A 17,344-nucleotide genomic window follows, 5' to 3' on the forward strand; every position below is an offset into this window, starting at 1 on the left:
TGATTAAATGTGCAGAAAATCCATACCCCCTTCCTACTGCCATCTCTATCGTGTTTTTGGAAGCTTTATACGTACCAAGTACACTGTGATAGATGTGGCACCTTTTCTAGGGCAGCAGAGTCAAGTCAGTGACATGTTAAAGAAAGCAGACAATGAATGACGAACACCTAGAGGCTCAGCACAGGACTACCTGAGTTCCATAAACCTGAGCTACTTGGAATCTGGCTAGAGTCAGGGCCCCTGGGGTTATTGCCAGTAAATGAGGTTAAGTTAGGAATGCAATGTATGTATGTGGAAGACTGGCATACCCTTGCCTTCCTTTGATGGAAATATAAATATATTTTCCCCAGAAAGATGATTCTCTGCAGTGATTATTTCCATGGTATTGTTAGGACATTCCTTTGGATATGTTCTAGGCTTAATAACCTATTTATATCTGGTCAAGGAACCTTACCAGTTTTATTTGGAATTTGGAATACATTTCCCCATTTTAAGAAATCTAGTTAGAAAATAATTTATGAGGGCGCCTGGGTGGCTCAGTTGTTAAGCGTCTGCCTTTGGCTCAGGTCACGATCCCAGGATCCTGGGATCGAGCCTTGCATTGGGCTCCCTGCTCAGCGGGAAACCTGCTTCTCCCTCTCCCACTCCTCCTGCTTGGCTTCCTGCTCTCACTCTCTCTCTCTCTATCAAATAAATAAATAAAATCTTAAAAAAAAAGATGATTTATGAGACAACTAAATTGGCAACAACATATACTTTACATTAGTAAATGTCAAGTTTGAGAACTTTGTTAAGATGGGTCAGTTCTAAGAGCATCAGGTAGATCATCAAGCTACTTCATGTTAAAGAGACCATACTCAGAATTGTTCTTTACTTTTTAGCTGGAGAGCACTTTAAATTTTGATGCCTTTTTTTTTTCTGATCCCTCTCCCCTAATTGCTTTATCTTTAGAAATTCGTGTGATACTTAATGTGAAAAGACTATTACAATAGCTCTCTCCCATTCTACTAGGTTTGAAAATTCTAAGGTGAGTGCTCTAAGTATCAATCCTCTAATGGTTAAAAAGGCCTGAAGCATTATGAAGCTTACTGAAGAGTTGGGCTGTGCTGTAATTTTGTTTTCTCTGATTTGAGTTGAGCGGAACCATGAACAAGCTGATGTTTGGCATGGGTCAGATGGCTGTCATGGTACTGAGGTGGCATTCAGGTACTTTGGTACTGGCTTAGTTTTTTTTCCATGTTGAAGGCTTTTTGAACTGCCAAATAAAAATGGTTTCTAAAGTATTAGGACACCTTGAGGTGATGAGCAAGCAATGTAGGTGTTTTCTTTTGAATTTTATTTCAGAAATCTCTACCACAGGACCTCTTGGCATGGGAAGCACCACCACCAGTACCACCCTACGGACCACAACATGGAGCCCAGGCAGAAGTACCACCCCATCAGTGTCAGGAAGACGAAACCGGAGCACCAGCACCCCGTCTCCAGCTGTGGAGGTGCTTGATGACATGACCACACATCTGCCATCAGCATCGTCCCAAATCCCAGCTCTGGAGGAGAGCTGTGAAGCTGTGGAAGCCCGAGAAATCATGTGGTTTAAGACCCGTCAAGGACAGATGGCCAAGCAGCCGTGCCCTGCAGGAACAATCGGTAAGTATGATCTGCAGAGCGAAGCTAAAGGTCTTTTGTTAGGTTAGCTTGCTTTTCTTGCAGTTTTTTTCTTTAGTCTTTTGCTTGTTCATTACTATATATTTTTGTGACTTTGCTTGATTGAATTCTGAACTCAGCTGAATTGCAATTTAAAGCAGTGTATTTTTGGAGTTTGAAAATACATTGTGGAGAAGTCACCAGTGAGGATTTGGTGCGTATCCACGTGAGGCCAGTGGTTTTTTTGTCCCTGGTGTGAGGGCAGTGGGGGAAGTTACCATTAGGCTGTGGATGTCCCGGCTGCTCCAGAAAGCCAGCCCGTCTCTGCAGCATCCCCAAGCGAATCACTGGATTGTTGGGAGCTAGTTCTCATGCTTGTCACCAACTGTCAAATGTTGAGAACAGAAAAGGAGGTGGTGGACTTCTCCATTAGAAGATGATCATCGAAATGACCTAAAACTTCACAAAAGATAAAATTTGACCATCCTTTTGATAAGTCAGTGTAGCTGTCCTTTAAGAACCAGAGGTTCTTCACAGAGTCAGGAGACAGGCTCCCATCCCTCAACACCCCCTAGAGAGAGCAAGAGCTGTTGTTTTCTCTAGGGGATAGTTCAGAGCTAAATAGTTCTTCCCTCTCTCCTGCTCATTTTTTGCTGATGTGATTCATAATATCCTCAAGTGGTAACCATATTATTATTTACAATTTTTATGCCAGAAATAGCCTGGTTTTCTTATTATCACATACATTGCTCTTCATAAAACTAATATCTGATACACTAAATAAAATTTGCCTTATTCCATAAAGTATGTAAATAAAGTAAATGCACAATAGATGTCACGATACAAGCAATCAGGACTATGTCTTTGGGTGTTATTGATTTGGCTACTTTAAACGGGTTTGTCTTAGAACAGTTCCAACATGGATATATCATTCTGAATCCTATAGTTTGTGAAGTGGTAGAAAGACCAAAAAGAATATTGGCTTTTATGAAAGTGCACGTTTAATTTCTTTTTTCAGCAAAGTGTTTAAAAATATTCTGAAATCTTCCTTCCCTTTATGAAAGGGTGCAATGTTTAGTTCTGAAGTTTTCTGTGGTACTGAAATCCATTTGGTTCCAACAGTTTGAAACCTTTTCTCTTAGCACTGTCCCCTTCTTTCTGGGCCTCAGTTCCTTCATTTCTAAAAGAGAAATAATAACATCCCCCCCCCCACAATCGAACACTTCAGATATTTGTTGTGAAGGTGAGTGAAATACTTTATTTGAAAGCAGTTTGAAAACTACAGAGCACTATAGAAGTATGTCATTATTGTTCTGTGAAAATTGAGAGAGGCTTAAAGGAAACCAAACCTTCTGGAGCCCTCCCAGGTGAATGTCCCTATGCTACAATCTTATTTTTAACATTTTTTCTGTCCCTTCTGCTGTAGTTCTGTTCAGACCCACACAGGCTGTCACTTGAATTATTGTAATAGCTTCCCCCAAACCTTCACATCTCCCTGCTCAGATTCACCCTCCATGCTGCTGCCACAGTTATCTTTCTAAAACCTTAATCAGCTCATTTCTCTCCTCTGCTTAATGTTCATTGATTTTCGAGCACCCACAGGTGGCAGACAAGGGAGTTTATGATCTGACTTTGCTTGCCTTTCCAAGTCCATTAAACACTATATAGTAGACCTCAATTTAAAACATTTGAAGTTTCCCAAAGACAACATATTTTTTCTGCACCTGGAATGCCCTTTCCTACCTCGTTTTCCCAAAAAACCTGCAGACTGATTCCTTTAAGACTCACCTGCTGCCTTGACTCTAAAAACTCACACAATCAGCCCCATAGAGGCAGGTACCACATCACTCTAATTTATGAAATTGTTTCCTGTATCTGGTGTAGTTGCCAACAAATGCTTTAAAAGTATTGAATGATTTTGTTTGTTCTGTTGCATTTCTCCAATGTCAGTTGTTTGTCAGGCTCTGTGTGTGGTGTTTTAACAAACATTATCTTAGTTTAATAATCTCAGTTTTGCCTTTGTTCATATTTAAATATAACACAGGAAGTCTTTGTAAGCAAGATGGTTTGAATATTTAAAGCAGAGCTGTTTTTTCTCATTGTTTTAGGAGTATCAACTTATCTCTGTCTGGCTCCTGATGGAATCTGGGATCCCCAAGGACCGGATCTTAGCAATTGTTCTTCTCCTTGGGTCAACCATATAACACAAAAGGTAAATCGTGTGACTGACCAGGGAGTTTTTCCCAAACCTAGATCTTCTGTTGTTGATTATAACTCTTGCAAACAAAATAGTTAAGATTTTTTTTAATTAATGTGGAAATACTCTCCCATTTTAATTCTCTTTAAGATTTAGTGACAACCTTTGATAACGCTGTGTGCTAATCTAGAATTTTGTTGTTTTTTAAAGGGCAAATCTGTGAACTTCCTCTAAGCCAGGCACTATTGCTTATAATAATTTTATTATTAATAAAATTTTTATGATATTGTGAACTCCAGATATAAAAGTCCAAGAGGCATTATAAATCAAGCAAGCAAAAGCTTCTAGCATACATGCATATGGATTTTCCTGTGGAAATAATAATTACCAAAAAAAGTCTACCTTTGGAATCTTAAGCTAGTTGATAAATGTTCTGTAACCTAATCATTTATCAGTGTTAAAAGTATACATATGTGTGACAGAATCTTGCAGACTCAAATTTTCAGGGCTTATTTAGTTGCAATATGTTGAACATTTTTATTATTAATGCACTGTGGGGCTTTGAATTGATTTCATTACAAACAGAGACCAGATGTGCATTTATGCCAAAAGGGCTATGGGATGAATCCTTATTATAGCAATTTGTGTGGATTTATGCACTCCTAAAGTGAAGAGTCCTTCTATGGCACATTAGCTAGGCTGAGGAATTCCTGAAAGAGATTTTTTCCTGAGAAATATTACAAATGATGGCCTTACTAAAAGCCTGTCTGTGCCATTTGCTCTTTTCTCTATTTGTTTTTAACCAGGCTGATCCTCAATAATATACTGTATAATAATCCATAAATATCTACCCAGTAGATCATTTAGCAGATGAGCCATAACTATCTATTTACCCTAAATCATGGAAGAACAGTGGTTATATTGACTCTAGTTACCCTCTTACATATGCATCTCCATACTTGTTGCTATTCATAATGATGCTTCTCCAATTTCAGCACTGTTCCTGCCACAGTTTTTATGTCCTTTGATTTTATTACAATGTAGCTCAGACCCCAGGGCAAATAACTCTTGCTGGATGTGATCAGATTAAGAGATCAGTAGCATATCTCCTTACATTAGCAACTTTTAAAAAATACTCCCTACATACTTAGCCCAGGGGGTAATATTAATTCAGTAATAATTCACCTAGAAAGCTGAGTGTTTTCATGATAATTCCTGAATATAGTTTGACTATTTCATTGCAGGAATTACTGGGTGACTTTACCTGATAATGATGCTTAATTCTTTTCTTTCCTCTGCAGACCTTCTAATCTTATGACAAAAGAGATAATTCTTTGCAAAGACCAGACAGCTGTTGCCCATTTGATTTATGTGTTTTTTTTTCAATATAACGAATACATTCCATATTCCAGAGCATTTCTGTTTAATACTGTAGAGTCTGTAAAATTATGTAATATTACAATTATATTAAGATTATAGCATTTAGGCAGTGGAATTTATAATAATGCCTTAGCTTCATTTCTTATAAGTTTATAAAATCTTCAAAGGTGTAACAGAAGGCTTTGGAGCACCCTGAATCGGATAATTTAACTAGCCCAAGGTCACTGTTGGAGCTGGGTTTTTAGCGGGTCTGCCTTTATCAAGACATCATGCATAGCCACAACACTGATTAAAATGTGCCCAGATTTTGACTGCCTTTCTATCATACTTACTTTCCTAGTCTCTCTTTACTTTTGTCCATCCTTTTACCTGTTGTGTCCCTCATACTTCCAAATATTTATGCTATTCATGGAATATAAACGGTAGTTGAATAGGTTTCTTAACCACAAAACTCCAAAACTTTTAAATGTTAACATTGTAAACCTCCAAGAGAGAATTTGTATGCAGTATTCACAGAGCGATTTGTCTAAATTATCTCCCTGCTCTCCAAAGCATCTTTCACTGAATTCATACCTTTGCTCATTTCCTCTGTCAGTACCAGAGTCCCAACAACAAACAGATGGAACATTCCAGTAGGGTTTGTTTACAGTGTGATTGGTGGAGCAAAGGTGAACTGCGAGGGATTGAGCAGTAATGCAGTGCTAGTAACAGAGGTGGAGCTGTTCCCAACCCCAGGCCTGTGGTTGCTGTATCAAAGGAGTGACTTAAAAAATGGAAGCAGATGTCTTTGAGAGGAGAGTTGACCTACGGACAGAAGGACAGACAGAGATTCAGCCTAGCCTCAGGCAACTTTTCAGAAAGGGACCTAGGGGAATAAATACCCTCACCTCACTTTCCCTCCTCCTTACATTCACTTGCCCACCTTCCCCATTGGACAAACTCAGTGGAAGCCAGAGAAAAGGGGCACTCTGAATAACATCCTAAATTCACTCTGTAGGGCAGAGAGCAGGATGGAGGAGGATGGAAAGTGGCCTTGAACCAAGAATTGGAAAGTACCCAGCATGGTTCTCAGCTTTGCACTTCCCTTCTCTTAACCCCCCTCCCTTTCCCAACCTCTTTGCACTGCCCCCCACCTCCCAGTCTTCCCCATTCCCTCTGCTCTGCTCTTAAATTCCCCCTTTTTTTTAGTGGATTTTTTTTGTCATGTTGAAAAATTAAAATAAAATAGCTATTTTTCATGATCCATTCCTTCTCTCTTCCCCCTTTTGTTGTCCTGTGAACTTCAAACTTTTAAAATAAAGGAACACTTTTTACCTCTTGTGAAAGCATAGATGAGAAAAGAAAGGAGGGAGTGATTCTCTGTAAACAGCGTATTCAGTTTCCCCTCCTCAAGAGTTCAATGAGTGAAAGCATCTTGGAATGTGAGGCACCTCCTTTATGACTTTATAGTGTTTCTGGGGAATTGTTGAAGGCTTTCGAGGAAAGAACACCTCTGGATCGGTCTCTGTATCTATACCATGGGGAGGATCATTCTTTTCATTATTGTTAATACTGTTCACCCACTGTGTGTTTGGCACCACTGTAGACAGCAAGTATACACAAATAAATGGATCAGGATGCTTACTTTAGTTTGAAGAAGCAAACTATATTTTCATGTTTGTTAAGAAATGACTGATGTCCCCCACCCCCATCCTTGCAGTCAGACCATGAGGGAGAAAGAAAACAGGCAAAGAATCTTGACAGCTTCCAATTCACAAATGAATTCAGGCTACTTACATACTGGTGAAATTATAGATTAAATTTTGTGCAGTGATAAAGAGTGGATTACATTTGATTAGAGAAAATGTAAGCCTCTAAAGTCAGAATTTCATGAAGAAATTTATTACAAACTAGCCAGAATACTTTCATAATGATGAGATTTAATAAAAAGCCTAATTTGTACAGAAAGAAAAAGGCAAAAGTTGTACACAAAGGGGCCTTTACCCCAGCAACAATAGAGAAGGGAGCAGGGAGAGAGAAAAATTGGTAGGTAGTTTCATAGATGGATGGTGAATGGGTGAATGGATGGATGGATGGATAGATGGATGGATGGTTGGGTGGATGGATGGATGGATGGATAGATGGGTGGATGGATGGATGGATGGATAGATGGATGATGGATGGATGGATGGTTGGATAGAAGGAAAGGCAAGTTCAAAGATAAATAGATGGATGGATAGAAAGATTGGTCTTCTTCTTGAAAAGCCAGCAAATTTAGTTCAGAGCTCGGGCTCCTCAATCCTATGTAGTAAAATATCCTATTTTCTCACCTTAATTACTGCTTGCTAAAATAAAGTCTCTGATTTTAGCTTGATCTCTAGATTACACTCAGATTTTCAAAAAGGAGTTTATATTTTCTATGTTGCTTACCTTTAAAGAGCTTACTGCACTTTACAATTCCTCCAGTCTTTTTCAATTTAAAATTCTTTGAAATTACAGTTTTGAATAGCAGCCATACTTCTTCGCATATGAAGTGAGTTATGCTTCCTGCTTTACTACCTGGTTCAACTATTATATGGAAAATAAATGCCTAAATTGTCACTGGAAATAGTCTTTCTATTTCTAGCCAACTGAAGTCTTGTCCTTTGTTTGTTCACAAGCTACTGACAGATTTTGAGATAAGTAGAGTTCTTCCTGCATTTTCTAGAGATGTGAGGATCCAGAATTGTAGTGATTCTACAGTATAAAATAAGCCAGTTATCTGCCTGGGAAGACTAGGTTGAATCCTATCACCCGAATTCTATATTCTTCATTCTTTAAATCTCTGTAGAGCTAATATGGAATGAAAACAAATTGCTTCTTAATTAGAGACTGGTAGGGTTTCTAGGACTTCAGGCCTATTTAACCTACTTTCAGTTGTAAGATAGAAACATTTAATTGTTTATATACCTTCTTGACTCTGATTTATAGCAAAATAACATAAGTAGATCTTTCAAAGAAATGATAGCTAGATACTTAAACACTATGAAAAACTCTTTCATGAATTGTTTTGGCACCCAATTAATGTTTGATGTAATAAATCTCAGAAAATGTCAAAACATTTCAAAGAAAATTGTTTTTACATGTGTCAAAATTTGAAATGTAAGTAGTATCTATCTCTGTCGTAATTATTATCCTTAAATAAGCTGCAGGTTTCCCCCCTCCCATTCATGTCCTGGATATAATCTCGCCATTTCAATATAGGCATTAATTTACTAATCCTCACAGAACTCATAAGGTCTCTCAGTGTGCATGTGCTTATTTCTGAGAAATAACTTCAGTAGAATTTAGAGCAAGAAATGTTAGAGAACAGAGATTTTCATTAGGTCTTTAAGCAAGGATATGAAGAGTAACATTATTTCAACCCTTTTGCACAGAAGACTTGAGGCAGATTCAAGATATGCATATATCTGTTGTATAGAAATAAGGTAATTGTGGGCCATGACTACTGTGGTGAGAGAAATAAATAGAGCAATCAGAAAGACCATAGAGTAGCCTCTGTATGCCACTGGAAAGAATATGGTCAGTGAAAGTCTGGTCTGGAAAGGCAAACTTTGAGCTATGAATGTTGTGGTCACAATGGCTGTTGGAGAATCCAGTTAATGACACCACCTTGGAGTGCCTCTCTTTCCTTCCCCTCCCACAGCCAATGGTATAGTAGGCCTGTACTTAATAAATCTCTCCCAAATCAGGCCACTTTTCACCACCGCTTCCCTAATCCAACACAGCTTCTGTTGCTGGAGGCTCTTAGCAAGGTCCCTTTCATCCCCTCCAGAACCTCTAATCCATTCTGATTGATTTGATTTCAAATACAAGTCTGATTAGACCACTCCTGTTTAGACACGTTAGTACCTTCCCTCGCTCTTAGCGCAGTTCCCAAAATCTTCATCATGGCTTCTGAAGGGGACCACTTAATCTGCCCCTTGCTCACCTCTCCAGTGGCCTAAATCCCACTTAGAGCCCCCTTTGTTCAGTTCTCCTAGGGCCCATGCTCCCTCCTAAAGTGTCCTCTCTTACAAGAGGCCCTTCCCTACCTCCCAACCCAATTCCCTTTCCATTCCATCTCACATTCAACATTATTCCCTAACTACAGACAGTAGGGTAAAATGCCCTTAAACTTGCATTCTGTATTGCACTCAACAAAATTAAAATTAAATAATTCTTTAGTTAATTTATTAAAAACCCTTTCCATTGCTAGTATGTAAGCTCCTTTTTATTAGGAACCATTTTATTAGGAACCATTTCCATTGCTAGTATGTAAGCTCCTTTTTATTAGGAACCATTTTATTTACAATAGTATTGTAGCCTCAGACTTTAGCCCAGTGCTATTATAAATTCACATGCTAGGGGCGCCTGGGTGGCTCAGTTGGTTAAGCTTCTGCCTTCAGCTCAGGTCATGATCCCAGGGTCCTGGGATTGAGCTCCAAGTGGCATATCGGGCTTCCTGCTCAGCGGGAGCCTGCTTCTTCTTCCTCTCCCTCTCCCCCTCTTGTGCTCTTTCTTTCTCTCTCAAATGAATAAATAAAATCTTAAAAAAAAAGAAATTCATATGTTAATTAAAGAACAATGAACATATAGGCTGAATAATTGTTGAAATTATAGAGACAGTCATCCTTTTTTTTTTTTTAAGATTTATTTATTTGAGAGAGCGAGAATGAGAGAAAGAGAGTACATGAGAGGGGGGAGGGTCAGAGGGAGAAGCAGGCTCCTTGCTGAGCAGGGAGCCTGATGTGGGACTCGATCCCGGAACTCCGGGATCATGACCTGAGCCGAAGGCAGTCGCTTAACCAACTGAGCCACCCAGGCGCCCCCATCCTATTTTTTAAAGTAAGATACAATACATATTTACCACATACGCATACACAGTGTATACTATGTAGGTATCAATATTGAATTCTGAACGTAGAAAAGTGTGTTTTTTCTTTCCATTGTACCTGCAGTACCCTGTCTTCCCAAACCACGGTTATTCTAGTTGTTAATTTCTGTAGCCTTCCCACCCTATTTCCAGCCTGTTCATTACGCTTCTACTATATTCCCATAATACCTCATATACATTTCTGTAATTAAAATTGCACTGTTGCATTATTATTACCTGTCTTTATGCCCCTACCCCCACCACCATCCCAACAGGTAGAATGTAAGGTTTGTGAGTACAAGAGCTATATAACAATCATTTTTATTTCCTCAGGAAATAACGAGTGTCCAAATGATTGTTGAATGTTGAATGAATGGAAGATTTTTATTATGATTTCTTAAGTTTTAAGGGGATCAGGATCAATTTTTATTTTACTTTAGAAACATACTTTCCACATTTTTATTATAAACATTTTTGTAACTTAATTGTACTTCAGTTTATTTTTCTTTACCTTACAACTTTATTTTCGGTGAATATTGAGTTTCAGAGTTCTTTGGCGGACATAATTAGATTTATTCTTCATAAATAAATACTTCTTGAATGCTAAAATACAGGTACTATTTTAAGATAATCTACCAGTGATTTTCATATTTGATTCACTGTTTTACCACACTAGATTATCTGCTATTAACACTTAGTGAGCACCATCATCTTTTATGTTGAGAACAGTTATATTTTGACTTATTAGTCATCTACATTTTTAACTTTTTGATGACTGTACATAAACAAAAAGCTTAAATTTTTATGTAAGGAAACTACATAGGCCTTCTTTCCACCTTTTCATGTCCCACCCTAATATTATAATAACAAATTTGAAAACTATGCTTATACATCTACACAGAAAAAAAAAAGAGAAATGGAATAACAGTATGAAAATACCAGTTGCTATCATTTCTTATTTTTTCTCTGTTTAATAAACAATTTTGCTTTTCCCTGATAGATGTCATCAAAGTCAATGCTTGCCTCCTTCGTTTCAAAGAAAGGAAATAAGGAAAATATATTACCAAGTTCAGTAGATCTCAAACTTTTTTCAAGTTTTTTTCAACAAGTAAATCAAAAGAGGTCTTCCTCTGCCCTGACATTTCTCAAAGAAAAAATAATATGTGGGGGCACCCCGGTGGCTCAGTTAAGCAACTGCTTTGGGCTCAGATCATGATCCCAGGGTCCTGCTATCAAGCCCTGCATCCATTGGGCTCCTGCTGAACAGGGAGCCTGCTTCTCCCTCTCCCTCTGCTGCTCCCTCTGCTTGTGCTGTCTTGCTTTCTCTCTATCAAATAAATAAATAAAATCTTAAAAAAAAAGAAAAGAAAAAATAATATGTGGTAATAAAGGCATAGAAGAAAACAATATAACAACAACAAAGGTTATAGAGCAATTATACAACACAATGATTAACAAAGTAAAACCATGAAGTTCTACAAATATATTCATTTTTATAAGAATAGCATAGATGGAAACTACAACAAATGCCATCACATTAAAATCATGCATTGATTAAAAGAACATTCCCTTGGACAATTATAGGAATTCCAGCTACTGGATATTCATATGCACAGGAAAAGTTTTTCAAAGTTACCAAGCACTTCTATCATGTGTTTAGACTTACTAAATGGAATACTGAATTTGAATACTTAGCGAATACTAGCATCTCACTAATTGAATTAATGAATACCAAATTTTATAAATCATTCATTGATTATTAGATTGCCAGTAAGCAGCCTTAAATTGTATGTAAAATTAAAATGTATGAATTATTATCACATTTATGTCACTCGGTGACCTCTTAAAAGTACTTTCATGACCCATCATCAGTGGGCCACGAATGCTACTTTGATCTACATTGAATGTGTTATGTACTTTTCCTTGAACTCTATAATGTATTCCATTTGGCTTTATAGGTATTTTAGGTATGTAGTCCTTGACCATATTTTACAAATTTGTTAAAGTTAGTGTGGGCATTTTCTATTTTTAAGGATTTCTAAAAAGTACTGATTATATAGTAAATACTTTAACATATTCTTCTTGTAAAATTTAAACATTATAGAAAAGATTTTTCCTATGATTCCCATCTTTCAGATTTTGTTCTATGTGCTTAAATATATATAAAATAAACAAAAATATCATGCTGTATGTATTGTATTTCTTTTTCATAGATAAATGTTTATATGCTACTGTTTTGCATTTTTATTTCATGAATACCATGCTAATAGATATTAGCTTATATAAATAATTTCTTTAAAGATTTTATTTATTTATCAGAGAGAGAGAGCAAGAGCAGGGGATGGGGAGAGGGAGAAGCAGGCTCCCCACTGAGGAAAGGGCCCAATGTGGGACTCGATCCCAGGACTCTGGGATCATGACCTGAGCCAAAAGCAGTCACTTAACGGACTGAGATAAATAATTTTTATACTTGCATTTATTTTTATTTTTTTTTTAAATTTTTTTATTGTTATGTTAATCACCATATATTACATCATTAGTTTTTGATGCAGTGTTCCATGATTCATTGTTTGTTCATAACACCCAGTGCACCATGCAAAACGTGCCCTCCTCAATACCCATCACCAGGCTAACCCATCCCCCCACCCCCCTTATACTTGCATTTATTTTAACTCAACAAAGTATGTTGAAAATTGATGTTAACGATATTGATCTCCTTTATACTTTTACGCTGTTGTGCGGTATCCTATGATATTTATATACGTAAGCAGTTTTCTGCAGGTCATAATCCATTTTGTTTTCTATTATAAACAAGCTAGAATGAACATTTTTGAACATTTCTTTTTTACATCTGTGGGCTTATTTTCTTTCTCACGGCTGAAATTGATAAGAGAAATCACTCAGTTGTATAGTCTTCACATTTCAAAATTTAATGGACACTGGTAATTTGTTCTATATGGGGGCTATACAAATATATATGCCTAGTAGTAATTTCTGAGGGTGATAGACATTTCCACAAATCCTTGCCAACATTTTGTTACTACACTTTTTTTGCATTTAATTTGGGTTTTTCTATATATTTGAGGATGAGATTATTAATGATTTAGCTGTTCCAATAGCTCTAATTTATGTATTTGTTTCTTTAGCATTCGATCCTACTACAAACATTTATTAAGCATCCCTTAGAAGATACTGATAACCTATGTGACTAAGAGTCTTAGTCATGCTCCTTAGAACTGTCTGAATACCTGCTAGGAAGATAGCCTTACAGAGAGGACTTTTCTCTGTGTGACCCTAAATTTTATTTATTTTTTTTTAAGATTTTATTTATTTATTTGTCAGAGAGAGAGAGAGAGAGAGGAAGGGAGTGCACAAGCAGGAGGAGTGGCAGTCAGAGGGAGAAGCAGGCTCCCCTTGGAGCAAGGAGCCTGATGCGGGATTGGATCCCAGGACCCCGAGACCATGACCTGAGCCGAAGGCAGAAGCTTAACCAACTGAGCCACCCAGACATCCTTAACCCTAAATTTTATACTGGACTGCTAAAAAAAAAAAGGGAAGGAAAAAAAAAGTTTAGTAAACATGACATTTATGTATTTAAGTTGTTACAGGGTAAAATATCCCTATCTTCTTAATACCCAAAACTATCAGATTTATTCACATGAGCACGGGGTATTAGTGTCTTTTTTAACATCCTTGGCGTGTTGATAACTTGATATATTCTTACAGAATATATTTGAAAAATCACCATATATATAGCTTCCAAAAAGGAAGATGCTAGAAATAGCAATAATTTGCTACCTAGTGCATTGGGATCAAAACCCCTTACTTGGTTAATAAGAAAATGAAGACCCTTTGAAAAGCAGGGATTGTATTTGAGATAAAATTTTCACAGAGCTTAGCAGCCAGTCAATAGCCTTTGTGTACTAAGTACTAAATTAGGCATAATGGAAAATTTGTGTTTGCCTCTGAGAACTTAGAATATGGTTGGGGTGTCATAACACAAATTTACCAACATCAGATTTAAAAACCCACAGAGAAAATCAAAAGGGAAACCTTAGATTTGACCACTCACATGGATAATTAAGGGGAGAACAATTTTCAGAAGTAAGATTCCTCAGGGGGGAGCTTCCTAAAGACATAAATTTCAAGTTAGGTATTGTAGAAAAAAAAATGGATTAACAGGAAAACACAGGGCATATATTTCAGGTGAAGAAGGAGTTTAAAAACTATTTCTTGGTTTGATTATAATTCATATGCAAAGAACTGTTGTTCACAGAGACCAATAAAGTCACTTATTGAAGGTCTCTTTCCTTTTTATTCTGTGTTCAAAATTGCAGTTGAAATCTGGAGAGACAGCTGCCAACATTGCTAGAGAGCTGGCTGAGCAAACAAGAAATCATCTGAATGCTGGAGACATCACCTACTCAGTCCGTGCCATGGACCAGCTGGTAGGCCTCTTAGATGTACAACTCCGGAACTTGACCCCAGGAGGAAAAGATAGTGCTGCACGGAGTTTGAACAAGGTAAGGACTTTGCTTAGATATATAGTAAAATCAGTGAGACTGCTCTCTGTTAATTTTTCTCTTTCTGTAAAATCAGATCATTCTAAAGAGCATCACTAGTTATATTCAATCTGCTTCACTCTTTTATTATAATGGTGACCCTATTTGACCTCTAATCTAAAGACACAATAAGTGATAATCTCTCCTTACACATTTTGAATTTACAATTCTGTTTTCTTTGGTGCTTACTGTTTTGAATGCTAAATTCTGGCAAGGTCAGAGTAAATGTGATTTATTTTGTTTTTTTTCTTTCATACTTTTATATCAAAGTAATCATAATAAATAAATGTCTAATCAATAAGTAGAAGTTTAGAAAATAGCCTCAATGAGAAAGCATATTAGCAATTCATTAAAGATGTTTAAAAATGAAATAATTTAATCTAATTAATATACTTAAAAACTCATGGGATAAGTAATTAGGTTTTAATTTATATTTCCTTTTGATATTTAAATTTCTCAGATTTTACTTCACTATGTTAACACTTTTAGAAGGTTTAATTGTATTTCAGCAAATTTGAATTGTAAATAATGAAAATAATTCATTTTTTAAATTTCAGAGAAGATACATTTTTTATATTCTTATTTCTACTTACAAGTATATAATATACACTTATATAAACATAGTATTTTATATGTTTATTGTATATAACCTATCCAGTATATAAGCAGTTTATTTACATAAATATGTAAAGTATGTTTTACATCTTTTTAAGGAGTATAATTTATTCCTTATAAAATCACATGGCGAATTAACTCCCCGATGAAAAGATACTAGGATTGCTAGGTGTGTTCCCTGAAAGATATTTGTGTAGTAGAAGTGATCAGTTACTGAAACTGGATTTTAGGGCCTTGAATGTCATGATAGGCCTCCTACTTTAAAAAAGGCAAGAATTCGGCAGTAACAGACTAAAGTCCTCTAGGGAATTCACTAAATGAACTTTCCCCTTTAGAATGAAAAATGACTTTTGAGAGAGGTCTTTTAATATGTTAAGTGTTTTGTGTCTCACCAGACTAAGAGTCTCACTGATCAAGATGGAAGAAATTTTTCAAATAATGATGGTTTGATACAGGAAGGCCTGACATTCTATCTGGCAAATATGGTTTTTCCTGCAGTTTCATCCTCGGAAGACAGATTCCGTTTTATCTAGTAGATATAAATTATTATTAAAGTTTTTTTTCATGCTGAGCATTGAAGAGTTATTTTTGTCACTTATGCCCCTGATAGAATCACAACCAAGTCCCTAATAAAATGTAATCCACAGCTGCCTATGTAATCTGGACATGCTGTGATTTTAATGTGTTATTACCCAGGCTGACTGGATGCTATTAACGAATATTGCCACCAGCTATTGTTATCCTAATGTACTGGAAGTAGGATTTCTATTAATGTTACATATCCATAACATTACTTGTTATAGCAATACTTTGTATCTTTATTTAAAAATGGTGTTGATGTCTGACAATATCAGGTAAAGCTGGTAATTAATGTCACATTCTAACTGGCTACAGCTAATCAGCTTGCCTACTCTGAATATCAAATAACTACATAATGGGCAAATTTCCATTTGTGAAGCTTTTTAATGCTTTCTTTTGTTTCCCATTTGGCTCTTTTCAATTGTTTATATAATGTGGTTTGTCATATGTTAATTTGCATGATGGGGTAAGGAGATGGGAGGGCAAAGGTTGTTCACACGCTTGCTGGCTTGCTCTCATTTCCTGTGGTTCCCACTGTTCCCTGAAGCCGTTGTAACCCATCAGATTTGCAAAGTCAACTTGGTACAAATCAATTGAACTCCACATTGAAATTCTGAACTGTTTAGAGTCCTGCAAAACCAAGATGCGAGTCAGTGATCCAAATGACAGCGTTGGCAATTTACTTGCACTCATTCCTCACTTAATTCTTTAGAGGAGTAACTGCTCGATGCTCATTGAAGACTGCATGAATTACCGCACAAAAAGCATCAGAGTAACTGCTTCTTAAACCTGGGTAATTTTCTCCTTCAACAATCAAGGCTACTGAAGGAAAAAAATAGGGAAGAGGAAGAAAGTCACAGTCTAATTCTTGAAATTTTGTGTCATTTATTCAAACAGGGCAATTAAACTTACTACTTATTTATTTTATCACCAGGAAAAAAAATGGGATTGAATATGAGTTGTTATTAACCTTTTGCCCAGAAAAACATCACTCTGTTTGCAAACAAACAAACAAAAACAGGCTTCTTATCCCACAGAAGTTTCTAAAATGTTTAAGTTTTTTTGTTCGGTTTGGGTTTTTTTTTGTTTTTGGTCAAAACCATGAAAAGGAATTATTCAAGATATAAAAGCAGTGATAAATCAGAAGATTAATCACATTCTTCTAATCAAAAGTTACCTATCTGTTGGTATTTTTCCCTTGGAACCGAATAATCATAATGAATGGGCACTTCTATTTTTCTGATAAACAAAATTTCTTGTGTTTGAACATATGGTTTGTGGTGCATATTAACCATCTATATAATCTTTAAACCACAAACAATGTGGGTTCCAAATTTTTGACATAATTTACTTAATTTCGTATGTCTTCATTTGTGGCTCATGAATTAACAGCTAACCTGATGTGAAATGAATCATTTCAAATGACTGAAGTATAATGATTTTTACTAATTTCTACTAAATTTATTCCAAGATTTCCTCCCATCATTAACAACT

The 17,344-nt window shown here is 36.4% G+C and overlaps 1 protein-coding gene across 6 annotated transcripts in view; it reads left to right on the forward strand.

The window, feature by feature from the left end:
* ADGRL3 (adhesion G protein-coupled receptor L3) overlaps positions 1–17,344 on the forward strand; it is a 790,703-nt gene that overhangs the window by 632,317 nt on the left and 141,042 nt on the right. For all 6 annotated transcript variants that reach the window (XM_073891741.1, XM_073891740.1, XM_073891744.1 and 3 more), the window contains 3 exons: positions 1,345–1,647; positions 3,753–3,856; positions 14,432–14,617. In XM_073891741.1, coding sequence (XP_073747842.1) covers positions 1,345–1,647; positions 3,753–3,856; positions 14,432–14,617 — 593 coding nt within the window. The remainder of the gene's footprint in view (positions 1–1,344; positions 1,648–3,752; positions 3,857–14,431; positions 14,618–17,344) is intronic.

Source organism: Callorhinus ursinus, unplaced genomic scaffold (assembly GCF_003265705.2).
Source record: "Callorhinus ursinus isolate GAN/ISIS: 27379988/994484 unplaced genomic scaffold, GSC_fseal_2.0 scaffold4, whole genome shotgun sequence".
Taxonomy (NCBI): Eukaryota; Metazoa; Chordata; class Mammalia; order Carnivora; family Otariidae; genus Callorhinus; species Callorhinus ursinus.